The 23,848-nt window shown below is 43.3% G+C and overlaps 3 protein-coding genes across 3 annotated transcripts in view; 1 reads left to right on the top strand and 2 right to left on the bottom strand.

The window, feature by feature from the left end:
- LOC108579942 (26S protease regulatory subunit 10B) overlaps positions 1-450 on the bottom strand; it is a 1,828-nt gene extending 1,378 nt beyond the window's left edge. Inside the window, exons 1-3 of the mRNA XM_017943577.1 lie at positions 354-450; positions 118-197; positions 2-41 (exon numbers count right to left, since the gene is read on the bottom strand). Coding sequence (XP_017799066.1) covers positions 2-41; positions 118-197; positions 354-450 — 217 coding nt within the window. The remainder of the gene's footprint in view (position 1; positions 42-117; positions 198-353) is intronic.
- A 420-nt stretch (positions 451-870) lies between these two features.
- On the top strand, positions 871-2,138 carry LOC108579868 (RNA pseudouridylate synthase domain-containing protein 4-like). The gene is made up of 4 exons (XM_017943489.1): positions 871-1,075; positions 1,130-1,313; positions 1,424-1,613; positions 1,674-2,138. Exons 1-4 carry the CDS (start codon positions 871-873, stop codon positions 2,136-2,138), a joined length of 1,044 nt encoding a protein of 347 aa, XP_017798978.1.
- A 156-nt stretch (positions 2,139-2,294) lies between these two features.
- On the bottom strand, positions 2,295-2,739 carry LOC108579943 (39S ribosomal protein L34, mitochondrial). The gene is made up of 2 exons (XM_017943578.1): positions 2,601-2,739; positions 2,295-2,523 (listed from the first exon to the last, which is right to left on the bottom strand). The coding sequence occupies exons 1-2, from the start codon at positions 2,639-2,641 to the stop codon at positions 2,295-2,297; spliced, it is 270 nt and encodes an 89-aa protein (XP_017799067.1). The 5' UTR covers positions 2,642-2,739.
- Between the last annotated feature and the right edge of the window lie 21,109 nt (positions 2,740-23,848).

Raw genomic sequence — 23,848 nt, 5'->3', positions numbered from 1 at the left:
CACTTTTCTTCTGTAAGTTGTTTTAATACTTCTCCAACAATCTAAAACAAATGTACTATTATTTTTGGTATACATATTATAATGTAAAAACGATTAAAAACGAAATATATAGTTCACCTGTCCAACACTTTGTAAAGCTTTTAAATCACTTTCAGATTTATCATACTGTTTCGTCAAATCTTTGAGATGATCTCTCACTAAAAGTATAAAAAGTACAATGGACGTTTATTAAAAGTTTTATTATCTTCGTAATAATAATTGTCAATGTAGGAGAGAAGATAGAGGTTAGGTATCTGAAATTGTTTATAAAAGCAGAATAATCAAAATGAATGTATATAATAAATATAACTTACTCTCCTTTAATCGTGACTCTACTTCTTTATGTTCGAGTAGCTTTTTTCGATAATCTTGAAGGGCTTTTTCCCTAACAGAATCTGCAGTAGTTGCCATCTTTAATTATTTTGCTGTCTAACTGTCTCAGGCAATGTTTCTATAGACGTTGTACAAGTTCTCAGATGTATATAGTTATAATCATTGCTATATATGTTATGTATAGTTACTTTGAAATATAATTTTACTGTATAATTATTTATAAATTATTATTGAAAATTTAATAAGTAGATTATTTATGTAAAAAATTCTTGTTATTGTGTTTTCTACAATATGCTACATTTTGTCAATTATTCACTGTTTTGCTATAATTGTAAGCCCGCCTTTATATAGAATATTTTCACAATGAAGTTACTGCTAAACCTATATTTTCTAAAGTAATTTGTATTTTTGAAAATGTTATAATATTAAATATTGAAAATATATAAAAAAAGAAAAAGTTATCGAAGAAAACATTATACTTAGTTTTATGTAGAAAAAATGGTGGCTTTAGCGACGAAATTTTGCCCGTTTAAACATGTGTATACTAATACATCCTACACAAAAATTTGTAACAGATGTTATTTAACAAACTTGAAACAAGAACAGTATAAAAAAAAAATTCATCCTTATAAACAAATACATCCTTGGAAATCGTTGGTAGAATTTGCAGATGATCTTTTAAACAACATCATTTATGATAAAGGTGATAATACATTATTTCTTGTTACCTAAATATTTCAACTTTTAAACCTTTTAGATGGATTGGTAGTATTAAATAAACCATATGGAATAATTCGTGGTGGTCAGGATGTTAATGGTGAGATACATACTAGAAGAAATAGTGTACCAAATAGTGTAACTTACTCAATACAAGATGCTTTACCACATATTTGTAAGCAGTTAAAATATCCACAGTTAACTATATCAAAATGTCCTGAAAAGTAAGCATGATTATTTTATAGATATGTGTTAAAAATATGTTTTGTTATATATATATATACATATATAAATATAAAATATATATATAAATAAAAGTTAATTTTTAAATTAGGTATATGAGTGGTATTACACTTTTAGCAGCAGATTCTAAAGTTCAACATGCCATAGAACTTGCATATGTTCGTTCTTTATTTTTCGCAAATACTTTCTGGTTAGTTACAGTTGGAGTTCCAAAGATATTAAAGGGCTCTCACCGTTTGGCAATAAGAACAATATCAAATCCTCAATTTCAGTGGAAAAAGGTAAATTTATTAATTAATTTTATTACAATAGATTTTTCATTATGTTAATATAACTTTCAGACAATTCTTACTACATCATGGTCACAGAATGAGGAAAAATCTCGTAAAATAAAACTGTTTAAGTGTGAATACGAAGTGTTATCCAACTCTACGCTCAATTTATGTTCCTTAATTCAGTTAAAAGCATCCACAATGGCAAGGCATGCACTTAGACTATTTGCAGCCACACTTTTATATACCCCAGTTTTGGGAGATAATATTTATGCATCACAGATCCAGAAAGTTGGAGATACTTATTTAAAAATTGATCCATTTCTTAGTTGCCCCGAACCTCCGAAATTGGATATAAGACTTCTCCAGTTGTTGGATGTGTCCAGCAGACAAAGAGAAATTATTCCTGCTCACATTCACCTAAGATCTACAATATTACCATCCTTTTTTGGACAAGATATATTACTCGAAGCTCCTTTACATCCATCCTTTAACTGGACATTTAAACAACTTGAGTTTAAATATTTAATATAGAATAATATTTCTTGTAAATGATATGTTTAATACAATAGTGAAAGATATTCGAACGTTTTAATTAAACAAGGTAGATAATAAGTGTAAGCATATTTTTAAAAAGGCTATTCTTTTTTGTATGGCAACGTTATTTATTAACGAACGAATATAATTTATTTAATGAGCAAGTACATATTTTCCTTTTAAAATTCTTCTCATAAGAATCTTTCTTCCGTTAGGAGTCGACATCCTTGCTTCCCAACCGTGGCGTTTGATACGAAGACGTTCGCTAGGATGCGGAAAGTGGTACCTCATTTTGCCTCTACTTAAAATAAGGCTCCATGGATTCGTAATTGTTGACGGAGTCAAGATTGACGAACAAGCTTGACCCAATGATACAAGCCGTCTGAAAATAAGCATAACCTATTTGAACGAAAAAAAGTGCATCATTATTTTACCTAAATACATAGAACGACGACATACGGAAGTGCTTGATATGCACTGGAAATTAAATTGCCTATCATGTTACGACGCTTTTACAAATAATTTCACAACTTTTACACAACAATGCAGAAGCACGTTTCACGAAAGAATTCTTTCCTAACAGTTCCGAAGATGAACAACAGCGCCATCTGAATAACAATCCTACAACTTCCTTTAAACGTTTCAAACCGCAACAAACTCTGTAGTTACAGTAGATTGACGAAAGAAAAGGGTAATCATTCCTCTTCAACCAACTATATGAAACATCGAAATATTTGCCATCGGCAATTATTCAAAGCAGAATAACCTAACCTCTTTCTCCGGATTACCAACCTTTGCTACAGTACACACACACACGTCATACAAACGCACGATAGAACGATTGTGTTGGGACAGGACAATAGGATTCTAGTTACAGGTTTCATTGATTGTCATTAGTGTGAGTATTGTGAAGGCGACACTAGCCGAATAGGATTATCAGCGTGGAACGTGCGCGAACAAAATGTTTCTAATAACACTTCACGCATCGAAGAATGCCGCGACTATCGAGAAGCGATTCATCTCAATCATGTCACGGGCATCGTGTCTGATTTACGCCCGTAGGGTCCGGTGCGCGGTTCAAAACCGCTCCCTTCTTTTCTTCCGTGTCACCCTGCTCTTCCTTCCACGCCTCCCTTTTCATTTTCACCGAATGCACCCCGTGGCGCCGACCCATTCTCGCGTACACCTCGATTTCTACGGTAGGTATACATTCGTAATCGAATTTACGCGACCTCGTTGCCGCGTCCTGTATACCAGGATTATAAATCTGTCCGGTGACAGATTGTGATCAAGCCGAAACCGCGATACAAATGAGAGAATCTCGAAGAAAAATCACCTGGTAGTTAGAAGTGAAAAAAGATTCTCCGCATTTTTTAACCCTTTACTCCACACTCGTGACCTAACGACAATCGTTAGTTATTTTTTCTTTTTCTTTTGTTACGTGAAAAATTTGTTAAAATAAATAAAGGAATTATATTTATTTCGAACGTATTTTTGTACTTAACAACCACGATATTTCATCTGTTCAGATTATGTATATGTACATCGAAGCATAGTCCGCTTTATAGATCGTTTTGCGCTTCGTGTTGTTTCTAATTGAACCGATGCGACCTGGTTCGCAGATCATGTGGAACGTGGATCTACTGTATTGAAATACGAACTGTTAATCTCTAGGTGTGTTTTGTGCAAATTTTCGTAACAAGAGGAAGCTACCTTTGAAATCTTCCTAAAATTCAAATTGTTGTCAACCCATCGGTAACCTGATTTTTCCCCGTTCGTGAGAGATATTTATAAAAAAGTGTAATAATAAAGAATACTTGTAAAAAAATCTTTTTTAAAATTGGACCAAACGACTTGAGCTTTTCCTCAGAGGTTAGAAGGAACAGCATACCAGACGACGTGTGCAAAAGATTTTGAAGAAAAATTGCACTTGTTCGGAATCGCGAATTCACAACTTTTTTCCAAGGGTGTACGAACAGTTCTACGACACACTGTTGTAGCCCCATCTTCGATTTCCAACATCTCGTTAGATTAGAAAGCGACAAGGACAATAACGAATTTCGATAATGCAAGGATAAACGAGGGTGAAAGAGGCGCGCGAGGATCGGTAAGAGAAAAGTCAGCGAGTAAACGTGGCGTGAGTTGTGAGTTTAGAACGTTACATTAATTTTACATCGAGATATTTCCAATATACAGACTTCATTAACCCCTTAACATATGACAACCTGTCAGACTCGTGGCAGAGATTCTGGCGAAGATGTGAGAAAAATAGTTACATCGGTAAGAAAACTTCATTGTAATCCTAATTTTCGTTTGAATTTGGAAGACCGAGGATTGCTAAATGTAATTAATCCGCGACAGATTAGTTTTCGTTATCTGATACGGTACTGAAACAGAAAATGGCCGACGCTTAGACGCCTAGTCAGAAAAGAAATCATAGTGTAAGGGGTTAATTAACCGAGAGTTCCAAAAGTCAATACCTCTATCCCTAACAGCTCCAGTTCAAATCCTCCAACAACTACGTCACACTCTGATCAGATACGAGACGGTCTACGTTTGGAAGATCTCCGAAACCGACCTCGTGATCGCCGAAAAATGCGTGGGTGCGGGTTTTAGCGTCCTCGTAGCTGTCGTTGGACCCGGTACATTGTCAACTGTCAGTTGACAGGGCGCACAGGATGCGCCTTTTCCGTTCGGAAAGAGCTTCTCTTATGGCCACTCCCATCCCATACAATTGCGTTCAATCGTCCATCGATTGTACGCGACCGTATCGCTCCCGCTATACTTATCGATTCGCCCGTCTCGCGTATCTTTCCGCGCGGCGTTCCGCATCGAAAAATGATAGAGGCGCCGCATCTTCTTCCATCGATTTGCCCGTCAAATAATTCTTCTTGCCGCTTCAGGCATTCGCGATTACCACTCTTCTCTCTTCCGGCTCGCCATCGATTCGCGCAAACCTTACCGAAACGCGATTTATGCCGGCCCCCATTCTCTACCGATAATTCGATTGTGTTCGCCTTCTACGTTCTTCTTCGCGATGGTATCGATGTCAGTTCTACGATAACTTTCTGTCAGACTTTTCTCTCTTATCGATAGCCGTGAACTTGTCGTTTTCAAAGTTCCCGCGGCTTTAAGCTGTTCCTTTTGAAATTTTCTATTTGAACGGACATGTACGTAATTTTTCAGATTACATTTCAGTTACGTAGAGATTCAGTTTTAGAAAGTCGCTAACGGGTCATTTTTGACCCGGCCGATTGTTCTAGCGTTAATTCTAAGGGAATTTCTAAGAGAAAGAAAGATGCAAATGAATTTCTCCTGTCTAGACCTATAGTTTACAGCCGGAGAGAAATTGTGCTCACAGTTTGCTGGTTTACTTCGAATTTTTAGTTTTTATTTTACTAGCAATCGGAATACATTCCTGCGAGCTAATTTGCTGACTTGGGTACTGTTTTCTGTACCTCTTAAAGCGCCATTGACGAGTCCTCCTTGACCATCAATTGCGTCTGCTGGCCATTCACTTTCAAACGAATTCGTTATAATTTCCCAAAACCGAGTACCACTTATCACTGCAAAGTTACACAGTAACGACTTAAAGATCGTCTACGAAAAACTGAAGCTTGATACTAAAAGTTCTACCTCGTTCTTCATATCGTCCTCTATATACCCGGAATGAAACTACAAACTGTATCGAACATTACAAAAATTATTTCAAAGAAAAATCTCAATTCCAGCGACGTCACGTTTCTCCAAAACGAACTTCCCAGGCCGACCTAACAACTTAATCGTCGCAATTATTTCCACGTCTCTTCCTCCGTTCACGAAAGACCGTCCTATCTGGTCCATTTCCACGCCGAAGACGCAGAGGTGCGGGTCCATTGAAGTATCGAACCTTCGATTTCACCGGGAACGACGCGCCCATCTCTCAGAAAAAAAATCCTAATGCCCTCGTTTACGTGACGCAATATCCGGCCCCGGGTGTTCGTGTTTCAGTTTCACATCGTGTGTCGGTCGTAACCGTGCTCTCCTCCGTCTTTCTATACGGAAAATCCTCCCATTGTATCCTCTATCGGTTTTTCTTCTCTCGACTAACACCCAGTCGAGAACTGAGAAAAAAGGTGTCTCCCTTCTGAAACCACCGTGTGTCCACGGAGCGAGATATTTCGTGAATTCTGGAACTCCGCCGACACGAGTAGTATCCTCCGTTGAATGGTGTCCTCTCCCCCTCAGGTTCACCAGATATATGTAGCAAACCTGGAGGAGTCGCGGAACTTTCTAACACGTCGGTATTTTTCGACGCGACACGTCGTCGTATTCTCATTGTGCCAGGGATGACGTCGAGTCGCATTGTCGTCGATGCTCGCCCTTTATGCTCTTACACGTGCATCGGCACACCGTGCACCTAACATTCACGCGGATCCTCCAACTACCTGGACGGTTGAAAGGCTCGGGAAACATTTCCCCGAGTTTATCCAGCGAGCGACACGGCTATGGAAGGATTCTTTGTCACCGTAGGGATTTGTCGCCGCAGTTAAAAACGTGTGCAGCGAGTCGAGGGGCCGAGGGAGAGAAATCTGAGCCCGGCCGGTGAAATCACGTTACGGAGAAATTGTCCCGGCGTTTTTGCCCCGACGACAAACCTCCCTGCCGCGTCCGTGATTTCGCTACTTTTCAACGTTTCCTCGGTTTTAATCAGCGAGATTTCACCGTTTCTTAGCGCGTCCGTGGGATTTGCCGGATTAACGAGGGAGGTCGGCACAGTTTTGTCGCGAGATAAAAGTGTAATTGAGGTAGGGAGAGACGGGAGGAATTGGGGGAGAACGATAAGTTTCTGTCCTCGACTTTGAATTTGATCACGTTGGAATTTCGTGGAGACGAACGAGACGAATCGAAGGGAGGTGAATTAAATTTGTGTACGATCTCTTGAGCCATTCGCATCGTTTATATACGCGAAACTTTCCTGGTAGTTATCAGGGAAGCGTATACATACACGCAGGTTACTAAAATTTCGCGTTAAGGGTATTCTAGTCGAGACTTTTCAAAAAAATCGGTTTCTTTTTCTTACATTTTCTGAAAGTAAACATTTGCAGAAGTGTAACTGTCGAAGGATTTTTCCGAATTCGTATACCATTCTCATGTAACTGGTATGAGAAACTTTAAACGCGTTTTTCTCCAAACTATGTTTTTCTAAATGGCTGACATGATATCTCAAGTTCTAGTCGTCCGATTCACTCGAAATTTTACATGCACCTTTGGCGGATGTGCCGTTATCGTCTGAACCAGAATTATGCCAAAATATACATTTTTCTGATTTTTAGAGCATCTGAAAGACGAAAAAAAGGCGACAAAATCGATACACAAAATTCAAAGTGCCGCCATTTTGTAAATTTTCATAATTTCTTTTTCATTCTGGTTCACACCATAATCGCATTCGTACTAATCAAGAATCCTTTTCGTTTTTTCATTTCGGATAAACAGAATGGGCGGAATCGTGTCAGCCAGTAGGACACGTTTTTTTTAAAGGGACCGCACTGAATGATGTGTAATTCAGACAGTTTTGATTATTTTCACTTGAAAAAAATTGTGAACTTTCTTAAAACATGAGTAAATATGTACGCAAAATGCCGATATTGAGAAACTTATACTCTCCTTAGAAAAAAATCCCTAAGAAGGACTAAAAAACGACACTCTAGACTAGAATACCCCCTTAAGGTCCTGTTTTTCATTTTTTCAAACGATGCAAAAGGGTTAAACCTAACTCCTAGCCTAAACACAAACAAATGTCCTCGTCATCGATAGGAAAGACACTTCGAAACAAGTCACAGAGATTCGTTAAATTTAATTCACTAAAAAAAGAGCCCCGACAAGATTTACCTAAAGAAAAAATCAGGATCTCCCGAGAAGGGAGAGCCGACAACGTAATTTCACCTAGTTCACGTCGTTTCCATACTTGCAAACCGCGATGGAAACGCGGTAACAAGCTCGTTTCCACGGTTCTATACCTAGGTTGCATCGGTGCAATAAAAGAATGCCGGGAGAAGAGCGGGAAGAGGGTGTAAGCGAGGCAATCGACGCGAGTAATTATCAGACACTCAAAAAGCGCACCCGAGCCGAAGGATCCACTTGCCGCGTCTAATTATGTAAATCGCGATCGAGTTGTAAATTAATTAGCCCCCGACGACTAATTGAAGGCACCCGGGGGACCGGCTTGATCGATCGCGAGTCGTCTACGAAGCCGGAGAATCGCGAACACTCGCAGACCTACGGAACTGTTCATCGTCGACCAACGATCCATTCCTTTCATCGCGATTGTCCCCGGTTTATGGTGGAATTAACTCTCTCAATGGATCGTCAGATTTTTCGTGGGTTTTGTGAATACGACGAAAAAATGATTCGAGAATGGTAATTAACACTTTCGTCGTTGAAGATTCTAGCGGCTGATTTGTAATCAGAAGATGCGTGCTATTTTGGAAAAATTTATGGCTGTTGCAGGGTTTTACAGTTTATTTTTCTTTATAATATCATGTATATTGTGCTTGTAACTACTTGTTCGAAATTGAAAGAAATTTGCGCGTTGCAAATTGAAATAGAGAAAGTTCGAGATTTGTAAACGTGGGAATATTAACCCTTTCGCATCTGTAGATTTTTGTCCGAATCTCTGGACGAGAGATCTCGTGAGAATTCTAAATTCTGATACTCGGAAGCATCGCCTAAACGACATATCATCGCAAGGTATCTCCTCGCGAAAGGGTTAAAATGCAAGAAATTTCTCTTAATAACGAAACACTTCAAAAATTTCCTCATACCACCTAGAGAAGACAATTAAACGACCCTCACTTGTGCGATTTTCACATAGCCCACACAGTAGATCTCAGAACACCCCAAAACCACGTCAACATCAGCGAATTCCTCAAAAAGCCTAAAAACGAAACCAGAAGCAAACCGATCAATAACCATATCGTAACCTAAAAAGATAACCCACGATAGGCTGACCGATACGGTTCCTCAGACCTCACGAAAAATTCCACAATTGTCGCGTTGGAAAAATCAGGAGAATAAAATTGATCGCGAACCGAGAGGAGAGATTCAATTTGTCGTCTCTCCTCTCTGCGTCGTCCGAGAAGGGAAACGAATACGACAGACGAGAGGGGGAGAGGAAGGGGAGGAGAGCGAGCAGAGTGAAGCGAAGCAGGGAATCCGAGCAGTGTCTTTTAACTTCTCGCTATTGGACCGTGATAGGCGTCGCGAGTATACACCGCGGGCAACGTAATCACTGTTATTTCCTCGTGAACGGTAATGCTCCGGCTTAAAGCCGCCCTACTTATACGCATTACCCGGGCAAAAGCAACGCGGTCCGCGTCCCCGGGCAATCATCGTTCCCGAGCGTCATTACGAAATTGCTTCGGCCAAATGAAATGCGCGGTTATGCGTGCGTACCGACGATCTTCTTAAATTGAGATTTATTGGAAAATCGAGCCCGTACGCTTTCCGGTCTGTTCATAAACAGAGGATCGAGGGGGGGATAGGTGGGGCCTGTTGTTACAATTTCGCATCTTGAGTTACCACCACCGGACGATTTAAACCAGACCGTGGAAAGAGAACAGACGAAATTGCTTTTCCATATACAGTAAATTCTCCACAAGTGTCAGTCAGTTTGGATTCTACAAGTGTCAGTATAGATGGTCCTACGCCTAGGTCTGCGTCACTGCTGCGCCTATGTTATCTCGCTCGCTGTCAGTCAAGCGTGTAACGCCACACCACTCGGTTTCTTTTACGAGATTTCACGGCTCGACAATTCATAATAGAAAAATATGATTTCTTTAATTTTACTTTTTTTCATCTGAAATTTTTTTTAACATGGTAGGCGTAGGACCATCTATACTGACACTTGTAGAATCCAAACTGGCTGACACTTGTAGAGACATTACTGTATTATGAAATTAAATTAATCACTCAATAAGTATTATAAGTAAATGTTGTTCAAATTATGTTGTGTTTGATGTCATTTTCATCAGAAAAATCTCATCAATATGTTAAGAAAAATTTCGGGATAAAAAAACGTAAAATTAAAAAAGTTGGTATTTAAATCGCTTGGTTGCCTCGACTCACGTTTCATCCTTATCTTTTATTCGCTGTCCTTGTCTACGTTCGGCAAACTACAAAGGCGGGCGCGAGGCTCGAAAACGTAGTCCCTGACTCTACAAGTGTCAGGTTTAGCTTCCTTGCGGACTGACACTTGTGGAGAATTTACTGTACTGTTGCTTCCTATTATTTGTCTTATTGCAGCTTGTGGACGCGGACGATGATCGAGAGCGGCTCCGATCAGTTGGAAATAAGCGGTCCAAGAGATTGAAATCAATTTCTTAGAGAAGAGAGTTATTGTACAGCCGGTGGAAGAGATGTTGCCAGGTTTTAACGAGCGAGTTGACGGAAATATGGGTAATTAATGGTGGAAGAAGCGGAGTTGAGTGTGCGAAATTTTTTCTCTTCTGGGGTGTTGAGACGAGACTGTAAGGAACTTCGAAGTTAGAATCAATCATTCATGGCAAATGAAGTGGTATACGTAATTATTCTTTTATTTCAATAAAAGACACTGTACACTTTGATAGAAGCAGCTGTGAAATTTTTTCACTTCTGGGGCGTTTATCATGGAAATTATTCATGGAAAATGAATTGGTAGGGTAATTATTTCTTTATTTCGATAAAAGACACTGTATACTCGAACAAAAGCAGCTTAATTTCTGTAATTCGAGGTAAGAAATCTGATGTGGTAATTGAAGTGTTAAGACACCGAGATGTCGAAAATTGGGAAACTTTTTCGTTGGTAATTACTAAATGAAGAGTTTCTATTCTTTCGAAGGATATAAATGTAACCTTTAGCTGCCTTCTCAAATTTTTGCAAAGTAGAAATATTACAAAATGAAGGAGTGGCAAGGATCGAAACGTCTGAAATAAAAATTCTTTCTACCTTATAAATAAAAATATATTATTCATAACGTACCTTACGATTTTTCAAAAATTGTAACCACGGAAATGGTAGCTTTACAAAAAAAAAAAAATCAAATTGAAACATTTCTACGAAATTAAATAATTGACTTCTAATAATCAAAAAAATTAAACGATCGTATCTTATATTTTAGCACGAAAAAAATTGAACGCACAGTGCAAGATACGAACAACGATCGCGCAAAGTTTCATTTCAACATCTCTCCTAGCTTTCTAGCAAAAAATTCCCAAAGAATGGCTACATTTCTATCGTCAAAAATCGAACGACTAACTATTGTAAAGAGACAAGATTGTCTCAGTAGCCTCAATCTTCATACCAATAAACAGAAATTAGCAGTGGTATCGACGATTTACATCCACGCGGCCATAGACGTTTCAGTTTCGCGCCTCCGTAAGCCTGTCGGTAATCCATACCGTTTTCTTCAATAAGTGTCTCTTCTGAAGGGCTCGTATCGACGATAACGTACTATTGCGGTCGCTGGACAGCTTCGATATCTGGTTACATAACGGAATCTTGGTTAGATTCGTAGCGGATGCAGCAGTAGCCACTCGCGTAGTGTCGATTGATTTGCCTGGACGGATGGACGGGCCTCGACTCGACGTTTCACGCGCCTTCAACAGGATAATAGCCGACAGATATTTGCTAAACCGAGTTTTTCCTAAAGATAAACTTGTCACGATAAATGTGCGCCACGCGCGTAAACATCGACCGTCTGTCGCTTCTTTCACTATCACATTCACGATCGATAAACGTAGATAACACTTACCTCTTCCTTCCACTATCACGTTCATTGCCATCGATCAGTCGACCGTCGAAAGATTACCACGAAAAATCGACGAATTCGAGACGGGGGAACGTCTTGCGATGTCCGGTTTGCTCCAATTCCTCGAAACTCGGAGCAGATATCGGGGTAACGCTGAATTTAAACACTGAACCGTCCCTCATTTGACACACTTTTTCGGTAAGAAATTGTATTACTCGGCTATTTGTAGACGAAATTTTTCCTTTATTTTCGGTGTTTAATAAAAGAATTTAGAAAATTAATTATTTATCTTTTCATTTCGTTGATTTTTGCCATTACGTCAAATTGACACCGTGGGACCTATTAAGATGCGAAACCGAGGGTTAGGGATCGTCGTTGCGTAGAAATAGAACTTTATTTTGCAGAGGTTCAACGTTACGTGACGTGTGCTTGGTAAAACAGAGTGAATGGACGCGAAAATGGAGAAAATAGGGCTATTTAAGGGTTTGGGGAAGAAGGACTTTCGACTGTGTACGAGTAACGGTGAAAGTGGGTGACTCGTGAATACAGATGAAACTAAGCCTAAGGAGGAAAGTACTCGAGGGTGCAACAGTCCGAACGAACGGTTGAATTTTTTCGGGAGAAACCGTCATCGGTCACGGTTTCGAGGAGAGACGAAAGATAAGACGGTTTGTAACAGCCGCGCTATCTAAATAGCGTGTCGTGCTAATTCGTTAATGGGACATCCTGGCTGGCACGCATTTTAATCACTTTTCAGCACACCGATAACGGGCTATTATTAAGTGGCCTTCGGGAGAATGGTCAACGTGTGGTTCATCGCACGAGTTTATCGTGCTGGCTCGCCAAGGGTCGTTGTAGAACGTGAACAAGAGAAAAAGGAACTCCATTCCAGTTCGCAACTGCTCATTCGCCGAACGCTCGGAAAGTAAAATACGAAGGAAATATCGCAAAGGTGTGATAAAAATGAAGGAAGGATAACGGAGAAAAATAACGATAGCAGGGGATTAATTGTGCACCGGCGAAGAAACACGTAGCTGCAACAGAGAGAGAGAGAGAGAACGAGACTGTGTTTTACAGAGCCGTGGATTAAGGCGTAACACAGCTAAAAATGGGGGGTAAAGTAACACCACGTTCCCCGTGTTCGTTCAACTTGGTCTGAAAATGAATTTACGAGGCCATAATCGCCAATTGAGATGAGTACTTGTTGCTTGCAATCGGCCCGGCTGAGGCCTTGTGCCGAAGCGTTGCACTCTCCTCACGTTAGGAACCGTGGCTACTACCACGGTTCTCTCTATACAGCTCGTAGCAAAATTACGCGAAAATTAACCGGTACACGGATCGATCAACTTTCACCCTTGATATTCGCGAGTTTACGCGACGACGAGCTTCTTCCTCGTCGATCGAACGATCTGTTTGCTCGAGCCTTTCAGCACGGCGATTATCCGCGACGTTCGAAAGAAAGCACAAAGTATCGAATCTCTGTTCTCGAGTTGAAAGAAAAAAGAAGCGACGGAAGAGGAAGAAAAGAGAGCAAACTCCGTGGGACGAGCGTGGGAGACGATGGAGACGCGTTTGGAACTTGCAACAGCCTGTACATTGGGCGAATTCAACGGCGATGACGCAGAGACGATTATGCTGAGCGCATTGCCAGCGTCAAGATTAGCCTTAGTTCGGACCTTAAATGAGGAAGATTTTCGGTGCGTGTCTGTTTTATGTAAACGAGCACAGGCCAATCGCTAACCATCTGTGAATTGTCAATTCGGATATGTTTACAGAAACGGAATTTCGTTTGTTCGACATTCTTCGCGAAGAGTATTTCGCAGGATGAACTTGGGAGTTTGGTGAATCTTTAAGAAAATAAGAGATCGCGACAGAAATTCTCGTGTTTAACAGCATTTTAGCCGCTCTCTGGCCATCTGGAGAAGGTCTGGAGATGACGACAGAGGAAAGAGGCGGAATAACGCGGAGAAGAAGCGTCGATATTGCGGAACGCTCGCGTCCGAGAAACAAACGTCCGACTACTTAAGAGGACTGTTCGGAAGCGGGGCGATATGTACTTTATTACGCTCGATATCGAGGGCCGTGCATCCTTCGATGTTTGTTCGGAGAACGTATTAAGACCGCCACTTGACAGGCTTCCTTCTATTTTTACGTTTTTCACTTTGCTCGTTTTCGACGGGGACTGCTTCGATTTGCGAGCTTCTCTCCGGACGAGGAATCTCGAGAAACTCTGACAAAGAAAGCGAGGACCTCACACGTCGACGCACAGCCTTTCAACGAGCTCCTCCCTTTCTTTTCCCCTCGCCGCGATTCTTTATTGCACCTTTATTGTTAATTGTCCGAGTGTGTACGTAGAAAATATGGAAACGAAGAATGCAATTAAAGTCCATTTGTCTTTGATAGGGGGTAACGTTATCCTGGGGATAAAATTCGACAGGAGGTACTCGGACGCGATATTTGAATAACAAAGTGTTTGCTCGCGTCGGCGTTACGTGAAATCATGGAAATTTTACACCGGGGAGAGGGAGGTGAAGCTGAAGGGAAAGAAAATAAAAGCGAGTCGAAGCGATGAGAAGGTGCGGGGTGTGAAAAGGGAGATGAGAGAGAGAGAAGGAAGAAAGTTGGTTGTTCTTCGGTGCATTATGACGCCCCGGTCAAGATCGCCGGCTACACGCAGATCCGATCAGATCATACATGTACCGTGTATTATAATCTCGCGCGGAGGGGCTGTTAGCCGATAAATTCTTCATCTAGGTGGAACCACTTACAAAAGGGAACACCTTTTCGTGATTGCATGCTTACGGCATGTGAAATAGTGTCCAAATTATAGGTCACGGCGTATAATTCGACGAAGCGTTGGGCAGGGTCGTGCTTCGCGAAAAAGGAACAACGACAAAAGCTGGAGAAAGATGAGAAAAATAACGAAACGTCGAACAGAGAGGATCTATTTCTTCTTCTTCTTAGACCGAGTTTCCTTCGATTTTCTTTCAAATTCCTCGGATAGATCTCTACTTTCCATTGGGAGTGCTTGAACGATAAGGAACGGATAGCAATTTATCAGCAATTACAGCGGAGAAACCGCGTTTCTGGAACGATAGAGCGATACGCGCACGATCGATTAATTGTCGTCTCGTTAAGATTATCGTTCTGTATTGCTGCAATATGTTGCTCGAAAGGCTACTCAGCAACGTAGCTATTGAAAATGATAATAACCGTGGTGCTGGCGGGCTTAGCTAGTCGACGATCGTAAGTTTCTCTCAATGAGGTTAATGGGAGTCGCAACCAGTCAGTTTTTCTTCAAGTTTCACTGGTTCGTTGGTTGCACACGGCTTGCCTCTCACGCAGGATGGACGAAAGAAAAATGGAGCAACAAGAACGTTGTAAATTTTCAAACATAAAATTCCACAGGTTTGTTATTATTCCTGTTGAACAGGTGATCGTTACACGCCTCGCGATTCGACACGATTTAAGGAATACTCTTTCTTTTTCTTCTTTTTCCAGGGAAAAAATTGCAGGAAATCTTTTCTCCTTCCTTTTGTCCCGTCGAATTATCGCCCGGGACCGTGACTTATCGTTCGAAGCGCGTATGTAAATGTTGACAGAGGTTGGAACAGGAAGAAGAGGACCATGCTCGAAACGCTATGATATAACCAGTTAAGGGGCGATCGGGGGCAACGTTCAAGACAGAAAGCGTGCTACACATCGTGCGATAACTGCTCGTTGCTCACGTCTTGCATTCGTTTTATCGTCTTCGTACACCCTTAACTAACTCCACCCTTTTTTCCCCCCCTTTTCGTTCTCTACTCTCTCTCTCGCCTCTCGTTCATTAGCTTCCACGTGTGGAACGATCGTTTAATTACTATTAATCATCGTCAATACCGTTACCCGTCATTCATTAACGCCGCACAATACCACACCCGTTCCACAGATAATCAGCGCTAAAAATAGACAAGAATTACCAGCTTCTCCTCTTCTTTCCCCATCTTCGTTATTCCTTCTACGCTCGGGAGATACCTTTTAAAGCATTCAATTTATCGAACCGGCTAAATAGCCACCTCTCCCGCTACCACGTATAATCTTCGATTTTACTTCCTGGCTTTTTCACGGCGTACCTACACACCAAGAAACGTCGCGGGTCGCGATAAAACACGCGTAGCGGAGGCGATCGCGGGAAATTGCACAGCACGAGGCGGGTTCCGTTCCTCGAATGAATCTCGGCGAGTAATAGAATGACTGGAGGCTAGCGGCGATCAAGCCAAGCCGCGTTGATTACTTAGCGCGGACCCGTTGTTGTTCACGTTGACATCCGTAATCGCGCGGCAAGGCGAACGGACGGTGGTCGAGAGCGAATCAGCGGAATAATAAACGAAAAAGCAACCACGAAACGATCCATTAGCCTGCCTGGCTGTTATCGTTCCGACGCTTTCTCGATGCTGGAGAGAGAGAGAGAGTGTGTGTGTGTACAGAGGCTGGAAATATCGTCGAAACGGTGTAGACTATCTCAGAGAGGGAGGCACAACGACGCGCGATTTCTTGTAATTCGGTTGCGCAAGATTTTAATTGACCAGCCTGGATGAGGTAAGAATCGATCTATTCGACCGGTTAGGAACGACTTAATTCCATTGAAACGCGTCGGATGAAAACACGTAGAGGAGCATTTCGAAGGAGCGAATAAAAACGACACAAGCGAAGATGTCGCATAAATTAATTAATCAGATTTTATTGCGAGCGACCGTAAACTTTGATTGGCTTTACTGCGAACGGCGAGTGCGTTCGAATGGGGAACATCTCGTCATTTTCTACGAGGACGTTTTTCACAGACGAACGCGCTCCGTTATCCACGAGTTGGTAAAACCGAGATTCGAGTTGGAGAAGGTAGAGGTAAGGGCTATTAAACGGGGCAACGGGGAACGTTTCTTAAATCGTCATCGAACACGCGCATTTACTCTGGAACTCGGTGCAGCGCAACCCGAAATTATTTAAAGGCCGCCTCTCTCTCTCTCTCTCGTCGAATACGCGATCATGTGCTGTTTGTCGAAATTAATGAATTATACGTCGCGATAGCCTGTGTGTATTTTAATAAATATTTAACAGAAGCAAACACACAGAGGCTGCGGTACGATGATTGCTCGAGCGTGTATACTCCCGGCTTCGCGGTTCGATCGTATTTGTTCGATTTAGGCGATAGAACGCGCGGAATCGATACGCTACGTATCGCGTGGATGTAATAGCTTAGGAAAATATGCTTTCCCCTTGTAACGATGCCACGCGAGGAATGATCCAGCTGGCGCCGGCTAATGTCCCGCGAGAAAGCGGGATCGTCGAGAACGAACGTGTCGGAAGTTGTACACCGGATCGTTTACGCATACCTAAACGCGACGATTCGCCTTGGCTGTAGTTGGGAAAAGGAAGCGCACGGGAGGAGAGACGCTCTACGATTTCATTTACCGGTTACGCGGGTTTCTTCGCGCGCTTTTATCGCGTGCCGCTGCCGCGGACACGCGTGTCGCGGAACGCGGTGGACTTTCCGCGATTGCAGAGAGTCGCGAGCGATAAACGGGATTCTTTTTTAATACTTTAAGCGCCGGACACGCTTTGAGGGGTAATATGTGGACTGGCGATTAATTTTTACACGTTTGTTCAGAAAAAAGTATTATACCTCTTGAGCAGCAAGTGGCTCAATATTCATATGATTAAACATCGTCGCTGTGCCTGTGACAGGCACTATGTCAAAGTTTTTATTTTATTTGATTTTGTAAACGTGCAGGTTTCTACGAAACTCGTAAATATTGCGGCGCTTTGAGTCAAGTTTCCAACAAACTAGCCGGCGCTCTAAGTGTTAAGATGGTTTTCAGTAGTGGGATGGAAAAAATCGTTCAACGGAGGACGTTAATCGATTCTACTCACCGATCACACGGTGTCTTTTCTCCTTTTCGCACGCTTCCATCGCGTGCCACTACGCCGGAAGACGCTGCAGCGATCTTCTTCTCCGGCAATCCTGAAAACGAAAGCATATTTCTAACAGTCAAAGTGTGGTTATGTCTATATCAAATGCAGTAAAGTGAAAACATGTTTGGAATTGGTCAGAGTGTTAAGAGTTGCGTAAAATAGAAACGCAAAGATCCCATGGATCCTTGACACTAGGTGCCAAGTAGCAGCACTAACATAGCACTTTTTTGTGGCATCGTTTATTCGATAGAACAGCGCCAAGACTTTTTTCTTCTCTCGTCGGTGACACCGTTCCGGGGACGTGCCGTGCCGAGTGAGATTCGTCGCGGCATTTAGCCGCGCGCGATCCGCTCTGGCGCTCGCTGAAATGTCGCGGTACGGTTCCCTATCTCTCTCTTTCTCTCTCTCGCGGAGCGATCGTACGCGTAAAAATTGAACGGCGCGCGGCGGAAACGGGAGACGCGGAGTCGCGACGCGTCGCTCCAGGCTGTCACGGCGCGCCGCGCGGTCGACGCGGTGCAATATCCATGGCAGCACGCCCGCGTTCCACCGACCGATAACCAAGGAAAAACCGCTAACCTAATCTCCACGGTTGGAATTTTACGAGTTGCCACGCGGTTCGTTGAACCGGCATTCGCGCCGGTGGAAATCGTCAGAATCGCGCCCGGTTAAGTCTCTCGAATGGTGTCAGTTATTTCGAGACGTTTGTTTGATGTGCACACGCACCTCGTTCCTATTGTTACTTTATCGCGAGAATCTTTCATATATAAGTATGTGGGCTAAACGTACGTAGAATTCGATTGGGTTTTTTGTTACACTGTACACGGAAGTTTTGCATTAAATACTGACCAGTAGTGACTACGACGTATTGTACTAATGAAAGAGCAAGGATCGTGTGCTGAGAGACCCTCTGCTCTAACGTACCTCGTGTTACTGTACTACTTCCAACTTTACGAATTAACCCCTTAACGCTCGTGTTTTACACGTGCACAAGTAATCCTCCGAAAAGTGCAATTTTGTTTAATTATTCTTTCTACTCTATAGCAAAAGTGGAAGTCGCGAGAAGATACGAGAGAAACTTATTTCTATACGCCTACGAAATAATAAAAAAAACTTTTATGATTGAATCCCTTAACACTCGTGCTCGTGTCTTACACGTGCACAACTAATCCTCGAAAAGTGGAATTTTCTATTCCATATAAAAAATGTAAGTCACAGTGTTGGAAATGAAATTGATCGTTTTCGGTACATCAAGTTACCAAAAATGTCAATGTTAAGAAGGTTAACACCTTCTTAACCCTTTCCAGCGTAGAATAATATCGTCGGCGATAACGGAATAAAAATCAGTCCTTCGTAAAAGAGAGAATTCGACCAGGGACTACCGTAGAATAACAATTCCCGCTGGATTTAAACGAAAAGTCTAAAAGCGGACACTCAGACGAGGGGGAAAGGTTGAAAAAGGAGACGTTGGAAAAAGGCGTGTCTACGAGGTGTCCCGAAAAAGGAGGGCACGAGCGAGCGTGGCCAAGGGATAACTCTTCTTTTTTCCCCGTAAAGCGGTGCTCGTTCGGGGATGCGGTGCTCCGTGCACCGGCTGGTGCACGCTGGATCGTGAATCGTGCGTGGAACACGTGCGTGGCGGCGCGTGTGCGTGCACACAGGCGCCGAGGGATGCGTCCGCCTCCTTCCTCCTCTTCGGTGATCCACCACCACCCTGCGGACCTATATATTTCCCGGAGGGTCTCCCACTTTCGCCACTATCATTCCTGTCGCGGCTGCGCCAGCCCGTGAGCGCGCAAACGTGAGTCCGCTCTCAGCTTTCCGCCACGGAGTTTCCTCGCCGGCCGATTCACGCGCGCACACCTGCCTCATTCGCACGCACGCACGCGTTCGTCTCTTTTTTCCCGCGAATTTCTCTTCAACCGCCGGTTTTGCCGACGAGAAGCCACGAGATCGCGACCGAGAGAGTTACTCGGAGTTTTTTCTTTCGAGTGTGATCGCGCAAACAAGTTGCGAAACGTTTTCCTCTCTTCACCTGTCCTTCCGGTTGCTCGAAAAATCGTGAAAAGAAAGAACAGAGAGGATCGATCCTTCGCGTCTCTCCTGTTCGTTGTCTATCTTCGCCGTTGATCGAAGAAGGAAGGATCGTGCTTTTCCAACGATCCGTCGACTCGTGTTTCTCGGGAAATGTGTGCCACGTGTGGTGAGCCCGCGAGTCCACCTGCTGCTCCTACTGAATGGGATTAGATGAGGCACGACGGTACGTCAAAAGTGTTTGCAGAAGTCTTTCCTATCCTACGCTTTGAACCCTTTCGCACAACAAGGTAAACTCATTCTTTACTCTTAGAGGTCTATTTAAAAAAGGAAACAGACGTTCCTATATGCGCGTAATCTCGCCGAGTTTCGAGTGACAGTTTAAAGGGGGAGGGTAGAATGGATACGTCCATTCACAGTTCATTTTCACCGTAATTTATCGCGGGTCCGCGGGATTCTGTGCCGCGAGACGAGGCACATTCTTCACAGCTGTTCATACAACGAAACGCGCGCGCTGTCGCGTACAAGAACCCGTGAATATAGACGCCCCTTTATCCACGCGTTCTCCAAGTAGCGAGCTAATATATCGTCTCGTAAATTACACTTTATACGACGTTTACTCGTGCACGTAATCGCGATACCGAATTTTTCAACAATTTCCCAAACGTTCTCTCCGTTCACCGCGAAAAACTGTCACGCTTGCGAGATAAATCAGCCTAATTTCTTCCCTCGCTTCGCGACACGTTCGGTGTCTCTGCATACGTAATTCATCGTAAGAGTTTTTATAGCTAGATCTGTTCACCGTGGCTTCGTCTACCCGATTTCTATCGATCGATTTTAACGAGCGAAGATCGGAGGAGAGAAACGGAGAAGACGAAGGAAACGTTGGCGAAGGTAGAATTATTATGCGTGTTCGCCGCGGATCGGTTGCGTTGCAAAGGGTTTATTACACAATGAGAGAAGGTAAAACTCGGGAGAGTAGTCGGTTGGAACTTAAGGCGATCAACGTTAACCGGTCTAAAGGCGTCCCTCGCGCGTTTCCGTGCCGCGCGCACCGTGATTTGTTGCGCGGCGTCCTCTCCTCCTTACGCTCTATATCATTCAGCCGGTAATGAGCTTTGCCTTTAACGTATCGCGACACGTTTCTCATGCGCAGGATGGCCTGAGCCTCGGAGCAAGTCTTCATGGATCGTTCACGAAAATCAAGAAATGACTCGTCGACGTCGTCGCGGAGTGCCGCGGAGACGCCGCGACGCCGGCGATCTGCGTCTAGACGCGGCAATATCGCCAACAATTTCGGGTAAGTCTGAAGAAGAAATTTTCTCCAATATGTTTCACGGTAGAACGAGACGGAAACGTGATTTAGACGTGACGTGAACTGCTCCGTAAAGCCTTAACAGGCAACTACGGGACGCTAAAGTTAATCGAGGCCGTAAGATTTGTCGGACGTTCGAACCAACGCTAGAATCTGCGTATTAAATTTCTGAAACTTTAGCTTGGATTTTCTCTCGCCGATAACCGATAGCCCCACGTTCGCTAATTGACACGTCTCGCGTCGTGTGAAACAAATCCTCTGTTTAAAGAACGCTTCCGCTTTCTGTGTTGTTCGACACAGGCAGCTGCAAGTGACGCATAGACGAGTAAACAGCTTTGGTGTATACACGGGCGACGTAGAGCAGTGTCGGTCGTTTTTGTTTAAAAAATTTCACGCGATATCGCGCCCAGCCCTGAAGAGAAACGTGAAACCTTAAAAAAAGAAAATCGTTCGATCTAACATTAAGCGTGGCGATCTTTCGAAGCGTATCGTGAGCTATGCTACACGGAAACAAGCGGCATTGTGTTGCTCGCGAGGCGACCAAACACGTAATCGAGGCGCGCTCGATGTCGCGATTAAAAACGGAGAGTTGCGACAGAACCCGACGATTTCATCGACTTCTGGCTCTACCGATCGGAAACGTTCGTGTGCTTCTCTTTCGTAACGTGCTCCTCCAATCTTGATCGACATTTATTTCTCAACCCGGTGTGTCTCGATTAATAAGAGGAAAAAACTCGAGTATGGTCCTCGATGGAACGATATTAAAACCAGGGAAACACGGAGAGTAGCTCGTGTTCACGTAAGCTCTTCCTCTCTCTTGCGAGAGAGAGAGAGAGAGAGATCGGTTAAAGCGTTTAGCCCAGGAACACGATACTCGAACGAGCACGATCGAGGAGCGCGACGCGAAATTTGTATACGATTTGTATCGCAGATCCCGTAACCGCGAGCGTGCGGTTCTCTCTGGGTGGAAAGGTAAAGAAAGGAAAATAAAATTGAAAGAAAAAAGAAAGAGAAAATAAAAAATGGAGGCAAGAACGGCCGAAACACGATCGTTCCCCCCCGATAACTCGTCATTTTAACGAGGATATCTCTCCTCCGCGTGCTGTACCGTAGGTAAACCGGCAGTTTATTTTAATACAGACACCTCGTAATAATTCTCGATGTACATCGTACCGAATGAACGGACATCAATCCTTGCCCTCGTTACTTTCGATGCTCCAGGCAGAGGGTCTCTCCCTTGTTATCCGCGCGCGCTCCTCCTTTGTAACCGCGTGCACGCCAATGTTTGCGCATAATTATCGGGTTCGATTACAAATCTGCAAGTGTGCCGGATTTCGGGAACATCCTAGTCTCTCTTTTATTCATTTCATTCAAATCTCCCTCTCCTTTGAATATCGTCCAATTCTTCCATCGCTCTTATTCACTACCGAGAGTCTCAGCTCAGTTCCGCCGACTGAGTGGAAGTGAAGAAAAAATTTCCCACACAATCTTGCGTACAATATTTGCATCGCTCTTATCCACTCTCGAAAGTTTGAACTCGGTGCCACTATGTGTGGAGCGAAGAAAAATTCTCCCACAGAGCTTTGACAATTGTCAATTGCCCGTAATCCTCGGCGATACCTCCGAACGAACGATTTCACGGTCGGTAATTCAACGAAAGTATAAATCGCGATTTCTCGCCAAACGAAATCCACGATGGTAGGTGAACTCTCAAAGCAGCACCGACTCTGCACGTCAGGGGCCAGAACGTCGCTGATAACCGTGAAAGTATCTCGTGCATCACACCCCATGACATTAATCCCCCTATGCAGTCGGCGGGGTGGACAGGCTCCCGAATGCTACGACGAATGCACGAATAAAAAAGACAAAAGAAAATGATCGCTACGCGGTGGTAGTGGTGTTATAGGAATGGAAGGGGAGAAAGCACGCGAACAATAAGCAATCTGTAGCGAGCATGTACGGTAATTATGTTGAGTCTAGACGCACGCGTACGATTATATATCCCACCCGTGGATCACATGCGGTATACATTACGTACGGTATGTGGTCGAGTTTGCCGTGGCTCGCGTATACGTACAACTTCGTTCCAGTCCGTGATAATACGGGGTGACGGAAAAATACGATATACCCGTTCTACTCGTCGGTTGAGAAAGTTTTTGCTCGCCCTGGAAGCTTTTCGTCGCGACGCACTCTTCTCCCCCGGGTTCGTAATTATGCTCGCCTCTTCCTTCTCTTCTCTTCTTTTTTTTCCTCTTCTCGCCGTCGTTCGAACTGTTGGGCTTCCGACGAGCTGTCTGCTTCGATCCTTGCCATTTCGAGACGACGACGACGACGACGACGACACGTTTTTTGCACATACTTCCATTCACCCAACAGTGGTCTCTCCCCGCTGTATCGCCCTTTCAGACTTGACAAATTGCCCTTTAAGCCAGAAAAAAAAGGTATTGCACGTGTTCTATTAGACGTAGATAGAAGTAATTCCGTTGAAACGATTCCCATGATTTTTCTCTTAGCTAAATTCCCACATGTGTAATTTCTACGTTTAATAATAACACTCTCCTCTGTTCGGTAAGTGTGCAGGTTTTTCCGCCCCAGATCTGTAGCCGTCCGACTTGACGCTCACCCTTTAGCTTTTCCCAGTG

This window comes from Habropoda laboriosa, unplaced genomic scaffold (genome assembly GCF_001263275.1).
Source record: "Habropoda laboriosa isolate 0110345459 unplaced genomic scaffold, ASM126327v1 scaffold2, whole genome shotgun sequence".
In the NCBI taxonomy this organism is placed as follows: Eukaryota; Metazoa; Arthropoda; class Insecta; order Hymenoptera; family Apidae; genus Habropoda; species Habropoda laboriosa.
This window is presented reverse-complemented; position numbering and strand designations above follow the sequence as displayed.

What these genes read in the sequence shown, in the direction of transcription:
- LOC108579868 (XM_017943489.1), top strand. Translation starts at nt 871, where the DNA reads ATGGTGGCTTTAGCGACGAAATTTTGCCCGTTTAAACATGTGTATACT. An exon ending in CAACATCATTTATGATAAAG is followed by an intron (nt 1,076 to 1,129) that starts GTGATAATACAT and finishes TAAACCTTTTAG; the next exon opens with ATGGATTGGTAGTATTAAAT. An exon ending in CTCAATTTCAGTGGAAAAAG is followed by an intron (nt 1,614 to 1,673) that starts GTAAATTTATTA and finishes TATAACTTTCAG; the next exon opens with ACAATTCTTACTACATCATG.
- LOC108579943 (XM_017943578.1), bottom strand. Translation starts at nt 2,641, where the DNA reads ATGATAGGCAATTTAATTTCCAGTGCATATCAAGCACTTCC. An exon ending in AGTGCATATCAAGCACTTCC is followed by an intron (nt 2,524 to 2,600) that starts GTATGTCGTCGT and finishes GCTTATTTTCAG; the next exon opens with ACGGCTTGTATCATTGGGTC.